Source organism: Somniosus microcephalus, chromosome 21 (genome assembly GCF_052327205.1).
Source record: "Somniosus microcephalus isolate GS21.2 chromosome 21, FLI_Smic_1.0, whole genome shotgun sequence".
In the NCBI taxonomy this organism is placed as follows: domain Eukaryota; kingdom Metazoa; phylum Chordata; class Chondrichthyes; order Squaliformes; family Somniosidae; genus Somniosus; species Somniosus microcephalus.
The window spans coordinates 24,358,771-24,379,244 of record NC_141007.1 but is presented as its reverse complement, the minus strand read 5'-3'; the positions used below and the strand labels follow the sequence as shown (position 1 = coordinate 24,379,244).

General features: G+C 45.0%; 1 protein-coding gene across 6 annotated transcripts in view; it reads right to left on the bottom strand.

Annotated features, from left to right (window-relative positions):
• Positions 1–12,952: 12,952 nt before the first annotated feature.
• dhrs7cb (dehydrogenase/reductase (SDR family) member 7Cb) overlaps positions 12,953–20,474 on the bottom strand; it is a 52,221-nt gene continuing 44,699 nt past the window's right edge. For all 6 annotated transcript variants that reach the window (XM_085963356.1, XM_085963353.1, XM_085963357.1 and 3 more), the window contains one exon: positions 12,953–19,415. In XM_085963356.1, the coding sequence (XP_085819482.1) occupies positions 19,207–19,415 (209 nt within the window). In that variant the 3' untranslated portion in view covers positions 12,953–19,206. The remainder of the gene's footprint in view (positions 19,416–20,474) is intronic.

Sequence of the window (20,474 nt, the reverse complement as noted above, 5' to 3'; positions counted from 1 at the left end):
TGCTCCAACAGTCGCTGTCGGGTGTAATTGGATCTGTGGCCCGCTACAAAAGCGTCCCGGATAAGTTCCTCTGTGTACACGGCGGCCTTTACATCCTTACAACCACAGGCCCGGCCAAGCACAGACAGTGCCTGAAGGTATTCCACGGTCGATTCCCCAGGTTGTTGTTTACGACTCCCCAGGAGGTGCCTGGCGTACACTTCGTTCACTGGGCGCGTGTACTGGTCCTTGAGGAGCTTGATAGCGTCCGCGTACGAGGTCGCGTCTTGGATGACCGAGTACACTCGGTGGTTCACTTTGGAGGTCAGGACATCCAGTTTGTCCTCGTCCGATTTGATTGCTTCGGAGGCGGTCAGGAATTTTTCGAAACACTTAAGCCAGTGAGTAAACTTGGTGGATGAGTCCGCCTCCCGATGATCTAAGTCCAGGCATGCTGGTGTGAGGATCTTCTCCATTATAAAATGTTGTTAATAAAATTGATGCGCTATCAATTACTCATAAAAGACTGAGAGTTAGAAGAGTAACCAAAGGCTTTTATTAACAACAGAATGGAGGTCTGCCTCGCGTGGTCGACCGGTCCATGATACTAAGGGCTGGGGAGCAGTCACCTTTATACTAGGACCTGTGGGAGGAGTCAGCCGAGGCATGTCCAGGCATGTACACAGTGGAATACAAACAGGACAAACAGGAATACAAACAGTGGTTTACCACAGTCACCTTAAACCCAACTTTACCCTATGCTAATCTCAGTCTGGGCACACCGCCTCCTTCCTCCACCCAAAAACTAATCCCGACCCAAACCTATCCCGAAACCACCTTCTCCTCCAAATACAGTCACCCTTAACTAACCCCAATCTCAACCCTCCTTCAAATAAAGTCTCCCTAAACTAACTCCAACCGTAACCTAGCATCCGTCCAGGCGGCGCCTGCTTTCTCCATCCAAAACCCAACCATAAACCAAACGTAACCTTAACCCTCTTCCAAATAAAGTCATGCTAAACCTAATCCAGCCTAATCCTAATCCTCCTTCAAATGAAGGTACTTTAAACCTAACTTTAACCTCAATCCTAAACCTAACCTGACCCAATCCAATTTTAAACCTAACTCTAATCCAGTGCCAAGTTCTCCCACAGGTTGGACCAGACTGCTTACAACTTCAGCTTCCAATTCATCCCCAAGCTGAATCTCAACCTTGCCATATACTGATGTAATAAAACTCACTACGCACTTGGTTTGAGTATAAAGCAAGGCTTTAATCAACTTGTTTCAGAACATGGAGGTCTAGTTGTACTTCACTAGTTCCTGTCTTACAAAATGTCCCTGGGCAAGCTGGGCCCACGCCCGAGTATTTATACTCCTTGGACGGCGCCACCAGCTGGCCATCCAGTGTTATTTCATGAGTCGTTTCTTCATGATGATGAGATTTATAACATATACCATGCAGGGGTACCTGTTAAAGGTAGCGAAGCAAGAAAGAGACTGATACCCCATTAAATGTGCACACACACTGTGAGGCTATAAGGCAAATAGGGTGTTAGGTTGTATAGCTAGGACTATCAAGTATAAATCAAAGAGCATTATACTTAGACTACAAGGCTTTGGTACATCCACAATTGGGGTATTGTGACTAGTTTTGATCTCCGCACATGGCATAAGATGTGAAAACGTTGTAAAAGGTGCAGAATAATACCTAGCCTTAGGGCTCTTATTTAGGAGGAAAGGCTCCATGGTTAGGGCTATTTACTTTAGGGAAACAGAGACTTACAGGGAACACGAGGTATTTAAATTGATGAAGGGTTGGATACAGTCCAATTGGATAGGTTATTTGAGATGGATAGGGATGGTAGAACAAAGAAAGAAAGAAAGACTTGCACTTATATAGCGTCTTTCACGACCACCAGACGTCTCAAAGCGCTTTACAGCCAATGAAGTACTTTTTGAAGTGGAGTCACTGTTGTAATGTGGGAAACACGGCAGCTAATTTACGCACAGCAAGCTCCCACAAACAGCAATGTGATAATGACCAGATAACCTGTTTTTTTGTTATGTTGGTTGAGGGATAAATATTGGCCAGGACACCGGGGATAACTCCCCTGCTCCTCTTCGAAATAGTGCCGTGGGATCTTTTACGTCCACTTGCGAGAGCAGACGGGGGCCTCGGTTTAACGCCTCATCCGAACGACGGCACTTCCGACGGTGTAGCACTCCCTCAGCGCCGCACTGGACTGTCAGCCTAGATTTAGTGCCCAAGCCCCTGGAGTGGGACGCAGAGGTTAGCGTGCTACTTACTGAGCCATGGCTGACCCAAGATTGCAGCTTTTCATCCTTGATCAGCCCAGAAGTGTAAATCATTTTAAAGAAAATCAAAGACATATTATGGCAACATTCAATACCTGTGCTAGCCAACTGAGCCACAGCGGACACTACTAGAGGGTAAGCATTTAAAATCCTTAGGCAAAGAGTTAGGTTTTTGTTCGGGATGTGGGGTCTGCTTATGGGAGGGAATGCTGGTGCTGCCCCTAAGAAAATATAAAGGGTGCCAACTTACATTCAATGTTGGCAGAGCAGGACTGCAGCACATTGTGCGTGGGCAGTTAGACTCCGCTCTGCCAACAACTGAGTTGGCAACTCGGATGAGCAGGGATCAGTAGAACCAGATAATGTGCTCCCAGAAACAATTTCTCCAGGACTTCACATAAGAAAAAAGCATTGCAGTTATTAAGGAATCCCTGTGGCAGAACACGCGCAGCCCCCCATCAAACATAAAACAGGCAAAGCCTGTGATTTATCCACAAATTAGTTTAATGCTAAAACAAATTAACAGCATAAAGCTCGAGCAATGGGCACCGCTCAATTCTGCATACGTCACACTGAATGCATTAGGGAGTAAACACAAAACTGGAATTATTCCACAAAGGACCGCACAATGTAAGTACCATTTAAAATATTAATTAGTGCAGTACCTCCTTTTTTAACACAAATCCATTTGGATAATAGCCCATTAAACATAAATGAGGAAAATAAACATTTCAGCCTGGGGTAATGTAGTTTTCGCAAATTGCAACTAACTGTTTGTTTATATTGACTATAACAAATACAGTATCAAGTTAATGAATAATTAGTGCAAATCCATAATATCTGTGTAATTTGTTTGCTATATACTATTCCAGTGTTGTGCTGCGAAGGGAATATTTTTAATATGAGATTGATTTTGTCACTCTATGTTTAATAATTTACTATTTGGCTTCTTTGTTATACTGCTTTAATATTGTATTTATGTTTCACGTCGCAGAACAGGCTCGAAGGGCTGAATGGCCAACGCCTATTCTTATGTGGCTCCTGGAAATCTCAAAATCTTCACATGAACAGATAATGTATATAGCCACAACAACAACTTGTATTTATATAGCACCTTTAACGTAGTAAAACGTCCCAAGGCGCTTCACAGGAACGTTATCAAACAAAATTTGACACGGGACATTTTTAGAATACAAAAATAAATTTGTGCACCTTCCATCAATATAATATTTTTCTGAAGGTATTTAGTGATGCAGGGAGCTAAATCGTGGCTGTCTTTGTAATAATCCCCAGCAGATGCAACTGTTTTTACACAAAATCATGAATGAATAATTAGCTTTTTTGGTATGAACGAATGAACTTGCATTTATATAGCTCCTTTCATGACCTCAGGATGTCCCAAAGTGCTTCACAGCCAATGAAGTACTTTTGAAGTGTAGTCACTGTTGTAATGCAGGGAAACGCAGCAGCCAATTTGTGCGCAGCAAGGTCCCACAAACAGTAATGAGATAATGACCAGATAATCTGTTCTAATGATGTTGGTTGAGGGATAAATATTGGCCAGGAAACCTGGGAGAACTACCCTGCTCTTATAATAGAGCTGTGGGATCTTTTAAGTCCACTTGTGAGGGCAGACGGGGCCTCGGTTTAACATCTCATCCGAAAGACGGCACCTCCAACAGTGCAGCACTCCCTCAGTACTGCACTGGAATGTCAGCCTGGGTTTTGAGCTCAAATCTCTGGTGTGGGGCTTGAACCCATGATCTCTCTGACTCAGAGGCGAGAGTGCTACCAACTGAGCCAAGCCTTAGTAATCTCGTACGTACATGATATGGTTAAGTTGACATTGTCAGAAGAGAGAGAACCAAATAATCGCAACAATGCTATTTAATTGGAGACATGGGACACATTGTTCACATAGACCAATCGCATTACTGGAAGAGTGGACACTTAATTCAGTGGATGGGTCACATGATTCCCACTGAGCAATCAGATGAAACAATATCATTCAAAGTACCAATCAGATTGATTGAAAAGGAAGCTCCCTTACTTTATTAGATATATTAATGATCTCCTGCGACAATGCTCGCAAACAAAATTAAACAATGTCTCTCTCTTCCCCTAACTGAGTCTTTGCTTATTTCCCACTATCAGTTTTTGCTGTTTCCCGCTCTCCATCCTTCTGCTGTCCCACATTCTTTTTGGTTTGCTTTATCCTTCTATTTATGCCTCTCCAATTCTTTGTTGTCATCTAATAATATTACCCTTCAGGGGCCTGGACTATCCTACGGAGTCGCAACCCAGAATTTCCACCCAAGGTTACGCCCATTCCCCGTGCCCAATCTGCTAATGCCAAGTTGCACTGAAACTCATTATGCCCGAACATAAAATGAGAGTAAATCAGTGTAAATGGCCGGCGTGGTTTGAACACGCTGGAACATAACCAATGAAACTTCGAGATGGTAGGGAGGAGGGAAGACTTTCCTTCAAAGTGAGGCTGGAGGGTGCAAGGTAAGCCTTGAGAGAGAGTAGGGGGAATTTCACTTTCTCCACACTTGTCAGGAAGGATGGAAGTTGCCTGGCTGGAAAATTGTGACCATCACAGTCATGTTCCGCTTGTCCTATTACTACCTTGTTTTTGAACTGTTACAGCTGCTAAGTAAAAAAAAAATTGATTCAAAGGGGTTAAATATTTATTTAAATTTGTCATGGTTTGCCACAGTTGTAATATTCGCTAAAGTTTAGTTTAGCTCAGGTTCCTTACGTTGATTAATGTTCATTAAAGGTTTTTTCGTTGTGAATAGTTGTTCAACTTTCCAAAAAGCATAGCCATAAAACACTGTTAGTAATTAAAGTGCGTTTCTTAGGGTCTAGTTTTTGGAGTTCCTATCAGAATTTGGTGAAATTAACTACAGTTTACCTTATTGAGTCAGCATTTGTAGTTGTAAAAATTTGCACTTAAAGTTCACTAATCATATGAAACATATTTTGTAATAAAGCAGTCTTAAGTTTAAGAGAGCTGTGTCTGCCTCTTTCAGTTGTCCCCTCTGCGTTAGGAGCTCAGTAGGTAAATGCCTGTGCCACAGGCACCTCTGACCACCCATGCTCTCGAAGAGATGCCTCCTGCGGACGCTCCACGTCCCTTGGCTCCATCCCCCGCAGTCCAGGATTTGGAGGACAACCCCAGACCTATCTAAGCACCTGAAGCGGCTCTTCAGCAGCTCACTGGTCCTCTTTGTTCACCTACCCGGTGGACACGTGTACTTGATTGTATCTCTCCTCTGCTTCGGTTTGTGGGACCCCAAAAGTTGTCATCAGCCACGGCAGCAAGAGGTAAGCCTCATCACTAGGGTTGCAAAGTTCTGGGAATTTTTAAAAGAGGAAACTTTCCATGGGAACTTTCAGGAATTTATGGGAATTTGGGGAATTTATGGGAATTTTGAGTTTTTTTGCACACTGATGGTTTTTGTCTCTGACCCTTATATTATCTTTGTCGTCAAAATAGACATACTGTTCCATACAAATAAAAACAGGCTTTCAAAACGTTATTTAGGTTATAATTTTGAACTTTATTGAACCCCCACAAAAAAGACCCATCTAAAATAAAATAAAAAGAGCGTCAGCTTATTTAGCCTGTAATTTGTCCTTATTTTGTCCCTTTGAGTCTTCTACTCATGAGTCTTCTGAGTCTTCTACTCCTCATTGCTCCTCCTGATTCTCTGACTCTGGCTCTGACGTGTCCATTTCCTCCTCTGTGTCAGTGTCTAGCTGTGTGGTGGACACTTCTGTATCTGGCTCAATAAGTTGTAGGTTCGCCCGGATAGCCACCAGTTTCTCCACTCTCTTGTTAGTCAGCCTGTTGCGCACCTTTGTATGCGTATTCCCAAAAAGTGACCAGTTTCGTTCAGAGGCCGCTGATGAAGGTGGGATTTGGAGTATCACCGATGCAATAGGTGACAGGGCCTCAGATGCACAAAGTCCCTTCCACCAGGTATGTGCACTGATATGCTTGCATGATTCCCATATCCCATCCCCATTCCAAAGACCTTGCTTGGTAGAGAACTTTGCCAGACTTCCCAGAACTTTGCCCACATCCAGATTGAGATGGTGTGAGAGGGTAGAAATCACACTGTAAGCGCTGTTGATCTGTTCTCCAGAAAGTATTGGTCTCCCAACATGCTTTGGGTCCAGCATGTATGCTGCAGCATGAATCGGCTTGACACAAAATTCTTGACGCGTCTGTATGAATTGAACAATTGCCTTCTCTGCTTTGAGCAGCAGGGATGTGGGTAGGGCAATGCTGATTTGTTCTTTTAAATCAGTAAAAAGCCTGAGAACATCTGACAAGACAGCGTCATCTCCTTCAATCTGAGCAATTGCAGATGCTACTAGTGAGAGTAGTTTAAGGCTGCTAACCACTCTCTCCCAAAACACATCATCCAGCAGTATTTTCTTGATGGTGGTTTCCATATCCCCAGACTGGGATATTGCCATTTCTTGCAGCGACTCCTTACCCTCCAGAAGGCTGTTGTACATTATGACAACACCACCCCATCTAGTGTTGTTGGGCAGCTTCAGTGTGGTGTTCTTGTTCTTTGTCATTTGCTTGGAGTTGTAGGTTGCTGCAACTACCTGTTTTCCCCTGACGTACTTAACAACTTGCTTGGCTCTCTTGTACAGTGCTTCCATGGTTCTCAAACCCATGATGTCCTTGAGGAGCAAGTTAAGCCCATGAGCTGCGCACCCAATAGACGTAATATGAGTGAAGTTGTTGCATTTGGATAAATGCTGCTGCGTCTTTGTGGCATTCTTTACATCTGGCTTTCTACAGTGTTTGCACATGTACACAGTCTTTCCATCTTTAATGCCTGGGGTAAAATGCTTCCACACATCCGACGGTAAACGTGGCATTGTTCTATGCAGAGAAATAAAGGGCATTCATCTCTGTGTCGAACTGCGGTCGATCAGCACGATTGCAACAGGGTGAGTACATTTTTGCTGATGCTCCATGTGATGGAAGCATGACCTGTACACACATGACGCTACATCACCAATAGTGTATTATTTTGTATATTTTAAATTGAAGGACAACAGAGTTCAACAAGTAACTGGTTTATTTGGTATAAAGTTATTTGGTTAGCACTGTTGCCTCACAGCGCCAGAGACCCGGGTTCGAATCCGGCCTCGGGCGACTGTCTGTGTGGAGTTTGCACATTCTCCCCGTGTTTGCGTGGGTTTTCTCCGGGTGCTCCGGTTTCCCCCCACAGTCCAAAGATGTGCGGGTTAGGTTGATTGGCTATGATAAATTGACCCTTAGTGTTAGGGGGATTAAATACGTGGGGTTACAGGGATAGGGTGGGATATGTGTTGGTGTAGGGGTTACGGGGATCGGGTGGGATATGTGTCGGTGCAGGCTCGATGGGCCAAATTGGCCTCTATCTGCACTGTGGGGTTTCTGTGATTCTGTGAAAGTCTGATTTACTTACTGCATCATCACAACATCAGCAGAAAACAAAATGACTTCCCTCAGGACCCCTAACCTGGATCTTAAAAAAACTATAGCAGTCTTACAGATGCCTGCAGGCCAATCACAATTCGATATGCAAATATTACAAATAGAGGGAGCTAATCGCTCATCCACTCATCCAACCAATCAGGACACATTTGTTCACAGTCACACACAAAACTTGTAATTATTAAAACAAGCCAAGTAAGAAGATAAACATATATTGATTAAGAAATTCCTTAATAATTAAGATTCCATCTCTGTTAGTAATTTTAAGAGAGGACCTGTGGGGGAAAAAAGAAAGAAATACAAAAAAAACAATATTATGCTAGCATGTGCTTTTTTGGGCAAAATTCCCAAGCTAAACTTCCCGTGGAAAATTTCCGGAAATTTACCGGAAACTTTCCACCCCTTTGCAACCCTACTCATCACCGAGGATTCATCCTTCCACTCGGATCCCATCCCTGAGCATACACGTGAATGTCAATTCTTGTGTGTGGGGTGCTGTCTCTGCTGGTGATGCTTCACTTGCTGGGCCTCCTGTCTCTTCCTCCCATTCCTCCTCCTCCTCCATTACAATAGCCAGCAGGGGTAGTGCCAGCAAAAGAGCCATTTATTATTTCTCAAAAAAGGACTGGAAAATGGCTGTCTGCATTAACAGCACGAGAATGGCTTCATTGCTTCCTGGAGCAGCTGGTTTGCACCTGCTTCAGGTAACTACCGGTCCCTGTGCGCCTGAAAATCTGTTAGCAATTTGAAGAGACCCTCTGCATAAGTGCAATTACTGGATACTCGCGTATAAGGCTCTGTAACTCGGGGGTGTTGGGGGGTGGGTGGTGGCGAGACCATTATTATGAGTGGAGATGCATTCGGGCGGAGGGATGGGTAGACGATCATAAAAATTCGAGGAACGGTCTCAACAGGCCGAATGGCCTCCTGTGCTGTAACCATTCTATGACTATAATTCTATGAAATGCGGGCATATTATAATGATGTGGGTAAATTACTTGCCCGTTTGTCCCTGGTCTTCTGGCCGCGTATTTGCTTTGCGTCCTGATTGCATGCGTCTGTGGGCGCAAATACACAGGCAATTCCAGGCCAGGGTACTTAGAGTACCTTACCCGTCAGGCTACACTGATTTTCATTGCACATTTTTTTACGGGTGTCATTTTGCCACTTCTTTCCTCTTTTGGCTATTGTTACAGAATTCTAATATGGAAGAAGCTTTCTAATAGCTCAATTTGTAGAAAATATTTTGGAGAAGCTTTCGCACGGGCTGATCTTCATCTGCAGAAAGGCAAGAATCTATCATTAGATCATAGCTTCAAGCCACAGTGCAAACAGCTGACACAGCACAGATAGACTGGGAGCTTGTGGAAGCAGTATTTCAAGGTGGCAGACCCTATTAAGATTTCTGTCATACCCGCACCAAACTCTTTTACAAATGTCACATTGAGAATAAGGTAGTTTAGGAATTCTCCAGAAAGCTTAAGGGCAGGTGCCAATCTTTTGCACAACCTTTCCAAATGATTCTTTTGACGTTCTTTCTGAAGGTTTTTTTTCATAACTGCAGACTCAGTGAGATTGTTGCTGAAGTTTTATGAGAGGCGAGCCCTGTGGATAGGTAATGAACAGAGGCCTGACCTACACTCAAATAACAGAATGGCGGCATTGGAGTGCGGTGAAATGTCGGATAGAGGACATCCTTAATCCGGAGCAGTGCAGGGAGTTACAGTCTGCAGTAAGGGCAAAGGCAACATGTACGGGCAGAAGCAACATTTTTATTGCTAGTGGTCACACACGATCTGCAGGGCCCTTCCTATTCCAGGATACAATAGGATTGTTGTTAGATGCACAATTGGGTCGTCAGTAACACTAGAAATTTTGGGAAAAGTTTAAACTTGATGCCTGTTTGTCCTATTCTAAAGGCTCACTTTTCCTCTGTTTGTTTGATTCCGTTGACTTTAATAGTGCCTCTCTTCATTTCAGCTCCTTTGTCTCCTTTCCAGATCTTTTATATGGTTCCATTAGCTTCTTTATCTCCTCATGAACATTCTCATTCCTTCTGTTGTGCCTAAAAGCTGCTGGAGCAAAGCAGAGGGATCTTTCCCCTGCGTCCCACACGTGTTTGATGCTGGGTTGGGGGGGGGGGCAACGAGCGGGAAATTGACCCATTCAAAAAATGACCAACTCTTGAAAAATTCAGCACCTTCCTCCATCCCTAAAAAAACAATCGTAACTAATGTAGAGGGTCAGTCCTGAAGGTGCCTGCAGATCTCACCCTACAGTTGTTCTGTGGAGGAGATCAATGCCATACACGTCAGAGAACCCACGTGTACTGACTGCTAGGTCAACATATTGCAGCTGCTGGTAGCAAAGTGAAAACACCATTCTACTTATAAAAACAGAAAATAAATAAAAGTGGTGTATTTTTTTTTAAATCCCACACATGCAAAGTGGTCAAGTGCCTGCGGTGCTGATTCTCTGCCACTGGAGAGCAAAAGTGTATCTTATTTAGTTGTGATCTGGTACCACTCAGTGGAGGAGCTGTGCTACTGCAACTAATGAGCCTGTTGTATTATTTCATCTTCTTAGGCAGTCCCTCGGAACCGAGGGTGACTTGCTTCCACATTAAAAATGAGTTCTCAGGTGACTGATGAGTCCAATGCGGGACCTACAGTCTCTGTCACAGGTGGGGCAGACGGTGGTTGAAGTGGCGGGCGGGCGGGTGGGGTGCGGTGCTTGGGTTGACGTGCGCTCCTTCCGCTGTTTGCACTTGGCTTCCACTTACTCCCGGTGAAGAGACTCGAGGTGTTCGGCGCCTTCCTGGATGCTTCTCCTCCACTTTGTGCGGTCTTGGGCCAGGGATTCCCAGGTGTCGGTGGGGATGTTGCACTTTTTCAATGAGGCTTTGAAGGGTGTCCTTGAATCGCTTCCTCTACCCACCTGGGGCTCTCTTGCCGTGTCGGAGCTCTGAGTAGAGCGCTTGTTTTGGGAGTCTCGTATCGGGCATGCGGACGATGTGACCCGTCCATCGCAACTGATTGAGCGTGGTCAAAGCTTCGATGCTGGACTGAGCGAGAACACTGACGTTGGTGCGCCTATTATTTAAAGCCCAGAAATTCGGGTCGAAGGCTTCCCGCGGGTGCAAGCCTCCGACCTGCACTTACCTAGCGCGCTGGCCGTTGTGCTGTGGGCCCGTGTGGGATTCCGATCCTGGGCCTCCTCCAACTGCCGGCGCGCAGTGCTTGCGTATCCCAGGGGCGCAGTTAGTTCGAAGCGTCCCCTGGGATCACGTGGGCCATGGAGAGCCAATGGTAGCAGGGAATCTGTATTCATAGATTTGACAGGAAGAGCTGTCAAATCTATGAATACAATTCAGCCCCAAAACTTCACTAAAACTTCAAATAATTTTTTTTTTTAAAACACATTTTTAAAATAACTATAAATTACATAAATTTAAATTATTGTTTAAAATAGTTATTTTTTGAAAAAATTAATTACAGTTTCTAACGGGGCTAAAAATAAACTTACCTTTAAAGTATTTATAAAAATAATAAACCTGTGGAAAAAATGTTTTAATTTAACTTAATTCACCACTTACCTTGTTAAAAGCAGGCCTTGCGACTGCTTTTTACAAGCGTAGCTCCTGGAGACTTATCCTCCCGGAGAAACCTGCAAAAAAAAAATGGAAGTTCCAGGCGTACGCGCTGCCTCTCCGGCGCACCGTTCGACCTGTGAACCCCTTTAAGGGAACGGAAGTTCCGGTTTCCCGCGCATGCACAGTGCATGCACGAAACCGGCACTTTCGTTGGGTCTACGCGTGAGTACCCAGCTCGTACTCACCCGTGGGGACCCGAATTTCTGGCCCAACGTGTAGATTTTAGCTAGATTGGCTTCTCCAGTCTACTTTAGCATTACCCCTGTGGTAAACCACTGTTATACCTGTCTGTGTCTGTATGTGTATTCCACTAGGTACAGGTCTGGACATGCCTCGGCTGACTCCTCCCACTATTCCAGGTATATAAGTGACTACCTCCCAGTCCCTTAGTATTCTGGACGGGTCGACCACTCGAGACAAGACCTTCATTCTTTAGTTAATAAAAGCCTGATTGTTACTCGCTCAACCTCAGTCTTTTGAGTAATTGATGGCGCGTCAACCCCCCAAACTGGTGTGTTATGAGAGCTTTAAATTTCCCTCAGTTAAAAGTGAGTCAACTAAGCTTTTACTCGTGTTTTATAAAATATCTTTCCTGAGTCATGAACGAGTGATACATTTAAATTTAAATTGATGATACAAATGGAATAATCTAATTTTATGGGCGCCGAGAGTTATTTAAGGATATTAAAGGGGCAGCATCTTCAGGAAAGGCAGCAAACTGGAGTTTTTTTTGGAAGGGAGAATTAGTAGAAGAGCCAGATGCCATTTTCATCCTAGTGTCACGTACAAGTGACGTAATGAGGGGTGTCTACCTGATTTGTATCGCTGTATCATTAGCTAGTAACGAAACAAAGAACAGCCTGGTCTGAAAACTGCACCTCAGAGACAGCTTAAGACACGATAGGAAATTTGCTGCTGTAACACATAGTTCTTTTTTTTTTAAAGCTTTTATTTCTTGTTGATTAATGAGATGACAAGAAAGGCCTAGGCCGTTTATTATAAGGTTCGTGCCGGCCAAGCTTACTGTAAACCTCGGTCTGCTTCAATACCAGACTGACCAAAGAAAGCATTGGTGACTCCATTAACCCAGGCAAAGCAGCATGGCTTATCTTTTTTTTTTGTTATTCACGAGGAAGGGTTTGAAGTTAAGCAAAGTAAGTGAGTCTATGACACATGTCAATTTGTCTCTGGGCATTAAAGAGTTAACTGGCATCGCTACGGCAGTGAGCAGAGCTTGGTACAAATGCATACAAACTCCGAGCTTCATGCTCAGAGCTCTGCTTTGCCTGACCAAAGAGCTATGCAGAGCTTGTAGTATAACAGGCTGCTCACACCGCTCTAAGGCCGGTATTAGTGTCAAGCCAGTACTTGCAGTATAAGAAGCCCAGTTGTCATTTCAGGAATTATTACATTCTTAATAAGAATTGATAAGATGCTCTCTGCCACATAATTTATAGAGAAGGTCATCATGAACAGGACGCAGAGGAGAGATTGAAATATATTGCTTTATTAGTGGTAACCCCCCACAAAGCAATAAGAGATTGCACATTAAGGTTGTACCATTGAAGAGTTCACAAGCAATTTGTATATTTTTTTCTTGAATTAAACAATATTGCATATAAACCTGTTCAGTCTATATTACAGACTGGAAATCACAGTTAGCAGAACCAGTAGATGAAAGTGTTGAAAGTAGATGAAAGTGTTTTCCCTCCATTTCTCTGTCAGCTTTATAAATGCAAGCATTAACCCATTTATTATAAGTGGCTCAATCCTTCCAATAAATTAGCGGACAGGGACGTCGTATGATGCACAGTGTCTGTTCTCTAATATCGGCGATAGTAATTTCATCAACCCAGGATTAACTGAGTTCATGGGGTCGATTTTATCTCAGGTGCGGGGAATTGTCGGGTTCCCCGAATTTAGTGATTCCCACACGATTCTAAATGGGTCTATGAGATCGATGCAATTTTAACTCAATTGGCCAATTGATTTCCAGCGTGTGGGAAGCCTTGGCAATTGAGTATTTCCAGTCAGAAAGTCGCAGAATATGAAGTCATCATTGCTGCTGCTTTTAAGGTCCACAGCAAGCCTTGCTTCCTCTGCAGGCTCCCAAACTTCACCATTAAGATGGCACAGGAGCCTGCAGGAGCAACGGCCAGCGGGAGGGCCAGATCTGCCCCCAAATTTGATGAGGCTTCACTGCAGACATTACTGGATGGTGCTAGGGCCCACAGGGAGGTCCTGTTCCCTTCTTCAGGGAGGAAGAGGCCTCCCAGTCAGACCAAGGCTGTGTGGCTACAGGTGGCAGGTCAAGTCAACTGCTTGGGGCTCACACGAAGAACGTGGTTGCAGTGCAGGAAAAGATTCCATGACCACCTTCGCATTGGAAAAGTAAGTACTGTATGATGTTTCCATCACCCTCAATCTGATCCCCATTGCCTTTCCTCACCAGCACTCAGCTTTAGCAATCTCTTCCTGCACATCCCACTAGACACTCACATCCATGCACCCTTACCCATTCCCTCTCTCTCTATGCTCACATTCACAGAACTATGCCACCATGCAGTCCTCACACTCCCTCTCACTCTGATGCTTTGAACACAACTGACAACACACAGGGAGGGCCCTTGGTATTGCAACCTCACTCCATCTTTGTGTCCTTCTAAGTATCTATGCTATGCAATCTCTGCACTCACTCCTTCATTCTCACTCAACCGCCACTTGTCTCCCTCATTGCAGGAAAAGAGAGCTCACAACAGGAGAGAGCGAGCCAGGACAGGAGGAGGGCTGCCCTCATTAGCCCAGCTCACCCCCTGGGAGGAAGGCATCCTGGAGATTGCCAGGGCTGACCGAGATGTGGACGTTGGGGAAGGACAGACAGGAGCATCCCCGCAAGCTGGTGACAGAATAGTTTTCCATCTCTCTCATTGGCATTGCATGAGTCGCTGATAATGATTCTGAAGCTACATCATATGGACTTATGATCATCTGCAAAATGCAATGTGCATGTAACCTTGGTATCACATCTCTAACTTTTTCCTTGACTCCCCCACAGGACCATCGAGAGCCCCCGTCCTCAGTGTGCAGGAGGAAGAGCCTGAGCAGCCAGACTCCTCAGAGGAATCTGCAACCTCTGAGGGCGCAGCGTCAGCAGAAATAAGCGCACCCAGCACCAGCGCAGACACTCACACCTCAGTGGGATCTTCGGGACATAGAGTAGAGTTATCACCTGGTGTATCACAGCTCACAAGTGAGCATCAGCAGATTGTGGAGACAGGGACAGTAGTGGAGAGTCCTCGTCGGAGGGCGCAGGACTCTGCCAGCTCGGCTCAGCTGCATGTCGACCCTCTGCCTCTGGGTCCATCCGTAAGATCAGAGGTGATGGAACTCCATGCACAGACGCAGGAGTCTCTGGCAGGTTTTGTCTCTAGGGTCGCTGCGAGTGTGGAGCGAATGGAGGAGTCCATAGCGAACATGAGCAGAGCCTTTGTGAAGTCATTGGCGCATGAACGCATCAACACGGAAAGGATGGCTACCTACGTGGAAATGATTGCTGCTTCCGTGGTAAGGCTGGCTACCGTAGAGGAGAGGATGGCTACGGTAGAGGAGAGGAGGGCTACGGCCATGGAGGAGGTTAGTCGCCAGGGTATGGAAAACATGGTGAGTGTTCAGAATAGAATGACATCTCTTGAGGAGCGATGGGCATCTATTGAGAAACCAGACCTTCATGGAAGTCCTTCTGAGTAGGACTGCCATTGTAGATACGGGTCCCCATGGCCCCCCTGATGTGCAGCAAGCTGCTCTCAAGGCACTTGCAGGCACTGAGGGGGACCTGACCCATGAGAGGGAGGTTGGTGGCAGACCTCAAGGAAGTGGGGGCTCCTCTCCAAGCGCTCACACTTCCATGCCACTACAGAGCCCTCAGTCAGAGTCCCGCCGGAATCCATACCCAACGGAGATAGGGGTCTCAACCCCTGCACAGCCGCAGGAGCAGCAGACTGCTGGTGAGCCCTCACAGGCTCGCCATCCCAGAGGACGCCCGCCAAAGGTGTCGAGACAGGAGCAGCAGGAAAGTGACCAAGGGGCCTCCACATCTGCTGAAGCCACAGGGGAACCACTACGTAGGAGCACGTGTAAGAGGAAAATAAAGCACAAATAGTCACAACGGTAGTCACTTGGGTGAAATGCTGTGTATTTTGTAAAAATGCCATCAGTTGTTTGTTTTTCATAAAAATTCTGATGGCGTGTGTCATTTCGCGAATGGGGCTGGAGGTCCTCTAACGCCAAGAGGGGAAGGAAAAAAAGGCCTCCCATGCTTCTGGTAGGTGCCTCAGTTGAGGAAGTGCTGAGTGAGGGTGGCGAGAGGGGTCTCGCAGGAGGTCACACTGGAGAAGTGTGTGAGGCTCCAACCTTCCACAGGTGTGGTTAGGCCTGGTAAAAGTTGCCCCAGTCCTGAGACAACAAAGCCCTGCCACCTGCAAATGATGACTGATGAAATATCCTCTTTAATGTTGGACCTGCAGCTGATAGTCAGCAAGCCAATAGTGTTCACGCCAGGTTTCACAGGCGTGATCCCCACCAGGCGCGTTTTATGTGGGAAAAGGGTTGGAGAGGCAAGGGCCTGTTAAAATGGGATTATAAAGGCCAATGAGTGCTGTTTAAGGGCCCTAAAGACCAGTCCCGCCTGTTGCAGGCGGGACTGATTCGGGTCAATCAGACACCTAGGTTAAAATGGTGTGGAGGCGGGAACCAGGCCGGCGGCGGGGGGGGCCCGACCCACAGGTTTTGCGATTTTAACCCCCCGCACGCCTAAAAGCCAGCCTGTCGGCTGCGTTAAAATCGAGCCCCATGTTTCTCATGTTCCTACATTTAAAAAAAAATAAGGATGGGGCTCCCTGAAGTACTTGGTGGGGGAAAGCACCACATGGTGTGGAATTAAGCTACACAGATCAGGAAGGTTAAGGTTCAACCTCCAATCAATACTGAGTTGGCTAATCTCAGTAGGGATGACAGTGGGAGTACCGCAATTGTACCTCAATGCACCTGAGGCATAGGAGCAGAAAATCCAGTCAGGGTTCCTGCGTTTGGCTGTTTTATATATGTTGGAGCGTGCCATGTGTGTGTCACGTCAGTGAGAATAGGAGCAGACTTGGCTGTGGCACCTTTCAAAGTCGAACCACCTGCTAACACTAACCAGCTAAGCTCACTAACGGAGGACTGCTGGTACCATGTGGAACCATATGTTAGTAAGAGTCCGCCTCATCAGGAGGGGGGTTGGGGGGTGCAAAAAATTATTTTTGTTTATGATGGGGGAAGTACTAAATCATTATGTGGGTATGGTGTCACAGCGATATTTGCTTCAAGTTATTTTTTTTTTACAAATGTGAAGATAGTCATTAAAATGTCATCTTTGAGTATAAACAGAGATGCATCATGAAACAGCACCATGATGCAGTGAATATCTAAACTGAGGTGGTGCATTGTGTACGCTTGTGAGAGTTGAAGTGTTTTTCTTTTTGATTGGTTTGCTTTTTCAGTGAATATGAAATGAAAGCCATAGCTGGTCAGCGAGCTTTGTACCTTACGGAGATCTCAGACGTGTACCAGATAGAAAGATTAATTATACAGATAGATATTCATAGCACCTCCTTCTGTGCTGTCATTTCTATGATTCTAAGTCATCTACTCTAACCCCACTTTCCTGCCTTTTATTCAAAATTAAAATTTTTGTTATTTATAAAATAAATTGAAATAATAGCACACTGATTTCAATTAGGGGCCTTTGTGCGTGGAGCATAAGAAATAGGAGCAGGAGTCGGCCATTTGGCCCTTCGCGCCTGCTCCGCCATTCAACATGATCATGGCTGATCTTCTACCTCATCTCCACTTTCCTGAACTATCCCCATATCCCTTGATTCCCTTAATATCCAAAAATCTATCGATCTCTGTCTTGAATATACTCAACGACTGAGCCTCCGCAGCCCTCTGGGGTAGAGAATTCCAAAGATTCACCACCCTCTGAATGAAGAAATTCCTCCTCATCTCAGTCCTAAATGGCCGACCCCTTATTCTAAGACTGTGACCCCCTGGTTCTAGACTCCCCAGCTCGGGGAAACATCCTCCCAGCATCTACCCTGTCAAGCCCTGTAAGTGTTTTGTATGTTTCAATGAGATCGCCTCTCATTCTTCTGCACTCGAGAGAATATAGGCCTAGTCTACTCAATCTCTCCTCCAAGACAATCCCCACATCCCAGGAGCTGGTTTGCATCATTTTTAAAAAAAATCAAATTTACACCAATACATCCCTCGTGACAAACCATTTAATCTACTTAAAGCTTTGTTTTTTGTTGTTGCTGAAAACTGAATCATCTACAGGAACATGTTAAGAAGCTAAGGTTGTCGCACAAACAAATGATTTCAACCACAAATGGAAGGAAAATAGTAAGATAGGAACAGGAGTAGCTCATTCAGCCCCTCAAGCTTTTTCCGCCATTCAATTAGATCGTGGCTGATTTGTACCACAACTCCATTTACCCCCCCCTTGGTTCCATATCTATTAATACCCTTGCCTAACAAAAATCTATCAATCAATCTGGCTTCAACAGCTTTTTGGGGAGAGCGTTCAAGATTTCCACTACCCTTTGTGTGAAGAAGTGGTTCCTGACATCATCACTGAACGGCATAGCTCTAATTTAAAGGTTATGCCCCCTTGTTCAAGAACCCCCCCCCAATTAGAGTAAATAGTTTCTCTCTATCTAAATGAGGCAGAAGTTACAAAATTCCTACAACGTTAATAAGCAACACAAGTTAGGAAACTGATCGATATATATTCTTTGCTTCAACAATTTAGTCCTATTAGTGTGCACACTTTCCTTGTGTTGCTTTCTTTTCCTGTAATTCAGTTGATCCTCTCTGACCTGGCCGGATTGTCCAGCCTACCTCCAAAGATGCAACATCAGTGCTGCTCTCCCAGGTGCTTTGAGGTGCTGTGGTATAAGGCTGATTAATTGTCGCAATGTATGATCCAGTAGAGTTGATTGGATGCAGTTTGACTCTTACTGATGTCATAGAGAGTAAAAGTGAGATAAAATGGGCCGAAAAGAAAGCAACGGTGGAACATAGTAGGCTATTCAGCCCCTCGAGCCTACTCTGCTGATCTGCATCTCAACTCCATTTAACCGCCTTTGCGCCATATCCCTTGATACCCTTACCTAACATAAATCTATCGATTTCAGTCTTGAAAGCTCCACTTGTCCCAGCATCCACAGCCTTTTAGGTGGAAGAGAGTTCCAGATTCCTACTACTCTGGGTGGAAAGAGTGCTTCCTGATTTCGCCCTAGCTCTAATTTTAAGATTATGTCCCCTTGTTCTTGATTCCCCCACCGGAGGAAATAGTTTATCTGTATCTACTCTATCAAATCTCTATCATTTTAAACACCTCTATCAGATCATCCCTCAGTCTCCTATACTCAAGGGAATACAAGCCAAGTTTATGCAACCTGTCCTCATAATTTAACCCACTAAGCCTCTAAAGGTGAAACAGATGATATAACTCGTCAGAACAGAAAGCGGAAATGGAAAATGGGAAAGTGGAGTGATGGTTATGTAAGAAGCAATTCTAAAAGCAGGCAAATTAAGAGAGATAAGTGGATCAGAAAGAAACATTAAGCATAAGACATGGAAGAGACAGGAGAGATGGCGCAAGAAAGCTGTAGAAACAGTAAGGTACAAGCAAAGAAAATTACTGTTCTTCCTCTGGTGTAGATTGGTTTGAGATTCCAGCAGCAACAATTGCGAAAAAGGTCTCCGGGCAGAATGTTCTTAAATAGACAAATGCCTTGGGCACAGGGTTTCCAATCATCACCTCCTTGCTGCCTCTGTTCACTGTGTACAGCACTTCCTCAGCTACTTCCACAGGGTGAACACCATAGGCCAACTTCCTGAAAAAGACTAAATACCACAAAACAATGAAAGAAAGAACACAATTAACATCTGTCCCAACCCCATTTCCTCAGATTTATCCATTGCCTCTTCTCTAGTTATTCTCGGATTATTGTCCTTCAACCAAGGTCTCATTTGTCTGTTCTATTGGTTTGGGTGGACATTTAAGATCATGTGGCACCATTCCAAAGAAGAGCAAGGGATTCTCCCCAGTGCCCTGGCCAATATTCTTGGTCAACAACTGATAAGCTCGAAGAAACAATTAGCTGGTTATTCATAATATTGCTATGCATTGGATGTTACTATATGCAAAAGTCTGCAGTATTTTCTTACATAACAACAGTTATGGCATTTCAAAATATAGAAAACTCTTTTTACCGGCACCTAAATAACCAGAAATCTCTCTTAACCGGCAAAATTCAGGAGTAGGTTCAGGTAAGTTTTACTTCATATTAGTGGCTGTGTAACCAGGGTTCCTGGATCTGTGGCCGTGTAACCGGGGTTCCTGCACCTGTTGCCATGCAACAGGGACGCCTGGATCTGTGGCCGTGTACGGGGCTCTCGTACCTTAGTAAGTATACCTCTCTGTAATCCGGACTTTTTGATCAACCGGCACCACGCCGGTCCCGTCAGTGCCGGATAAAAAAGAGTTTCCTGTAATTCATTGTAATTGAAGTGCTTTGAGATGATTCTGACTGGCATGATATGGTGCTAAATAAATGCAAGCCTTTGTGGTTGGGAGGGTTAGTCCATTAGCATTGCCAGCAACAGCCAAGAAGTAAGGTATACTCTTTATCTATTACAATACTAAGTTTCCCAAATAAGAATGCCTTGAATTTCCAGGGTTCTGCGAATCAGATTATTTGGTTCTGAGAGTTTGCAAATTACATATGAAATTAAGATGCAAATCATCCTACTTGCAGCTGATAAGAATATACAGGCCTAGAAATTCAGTTGGCGCCGCGCCAGGGCTTTAGCGCCGGAAAGTTAGCGCCGGCGCTAAGTCCCCCTGCGCGCGCCAAAAATTCAGTAGCGCCGCGCCCAAACGGCTGCCGGCGCTACTGAAGG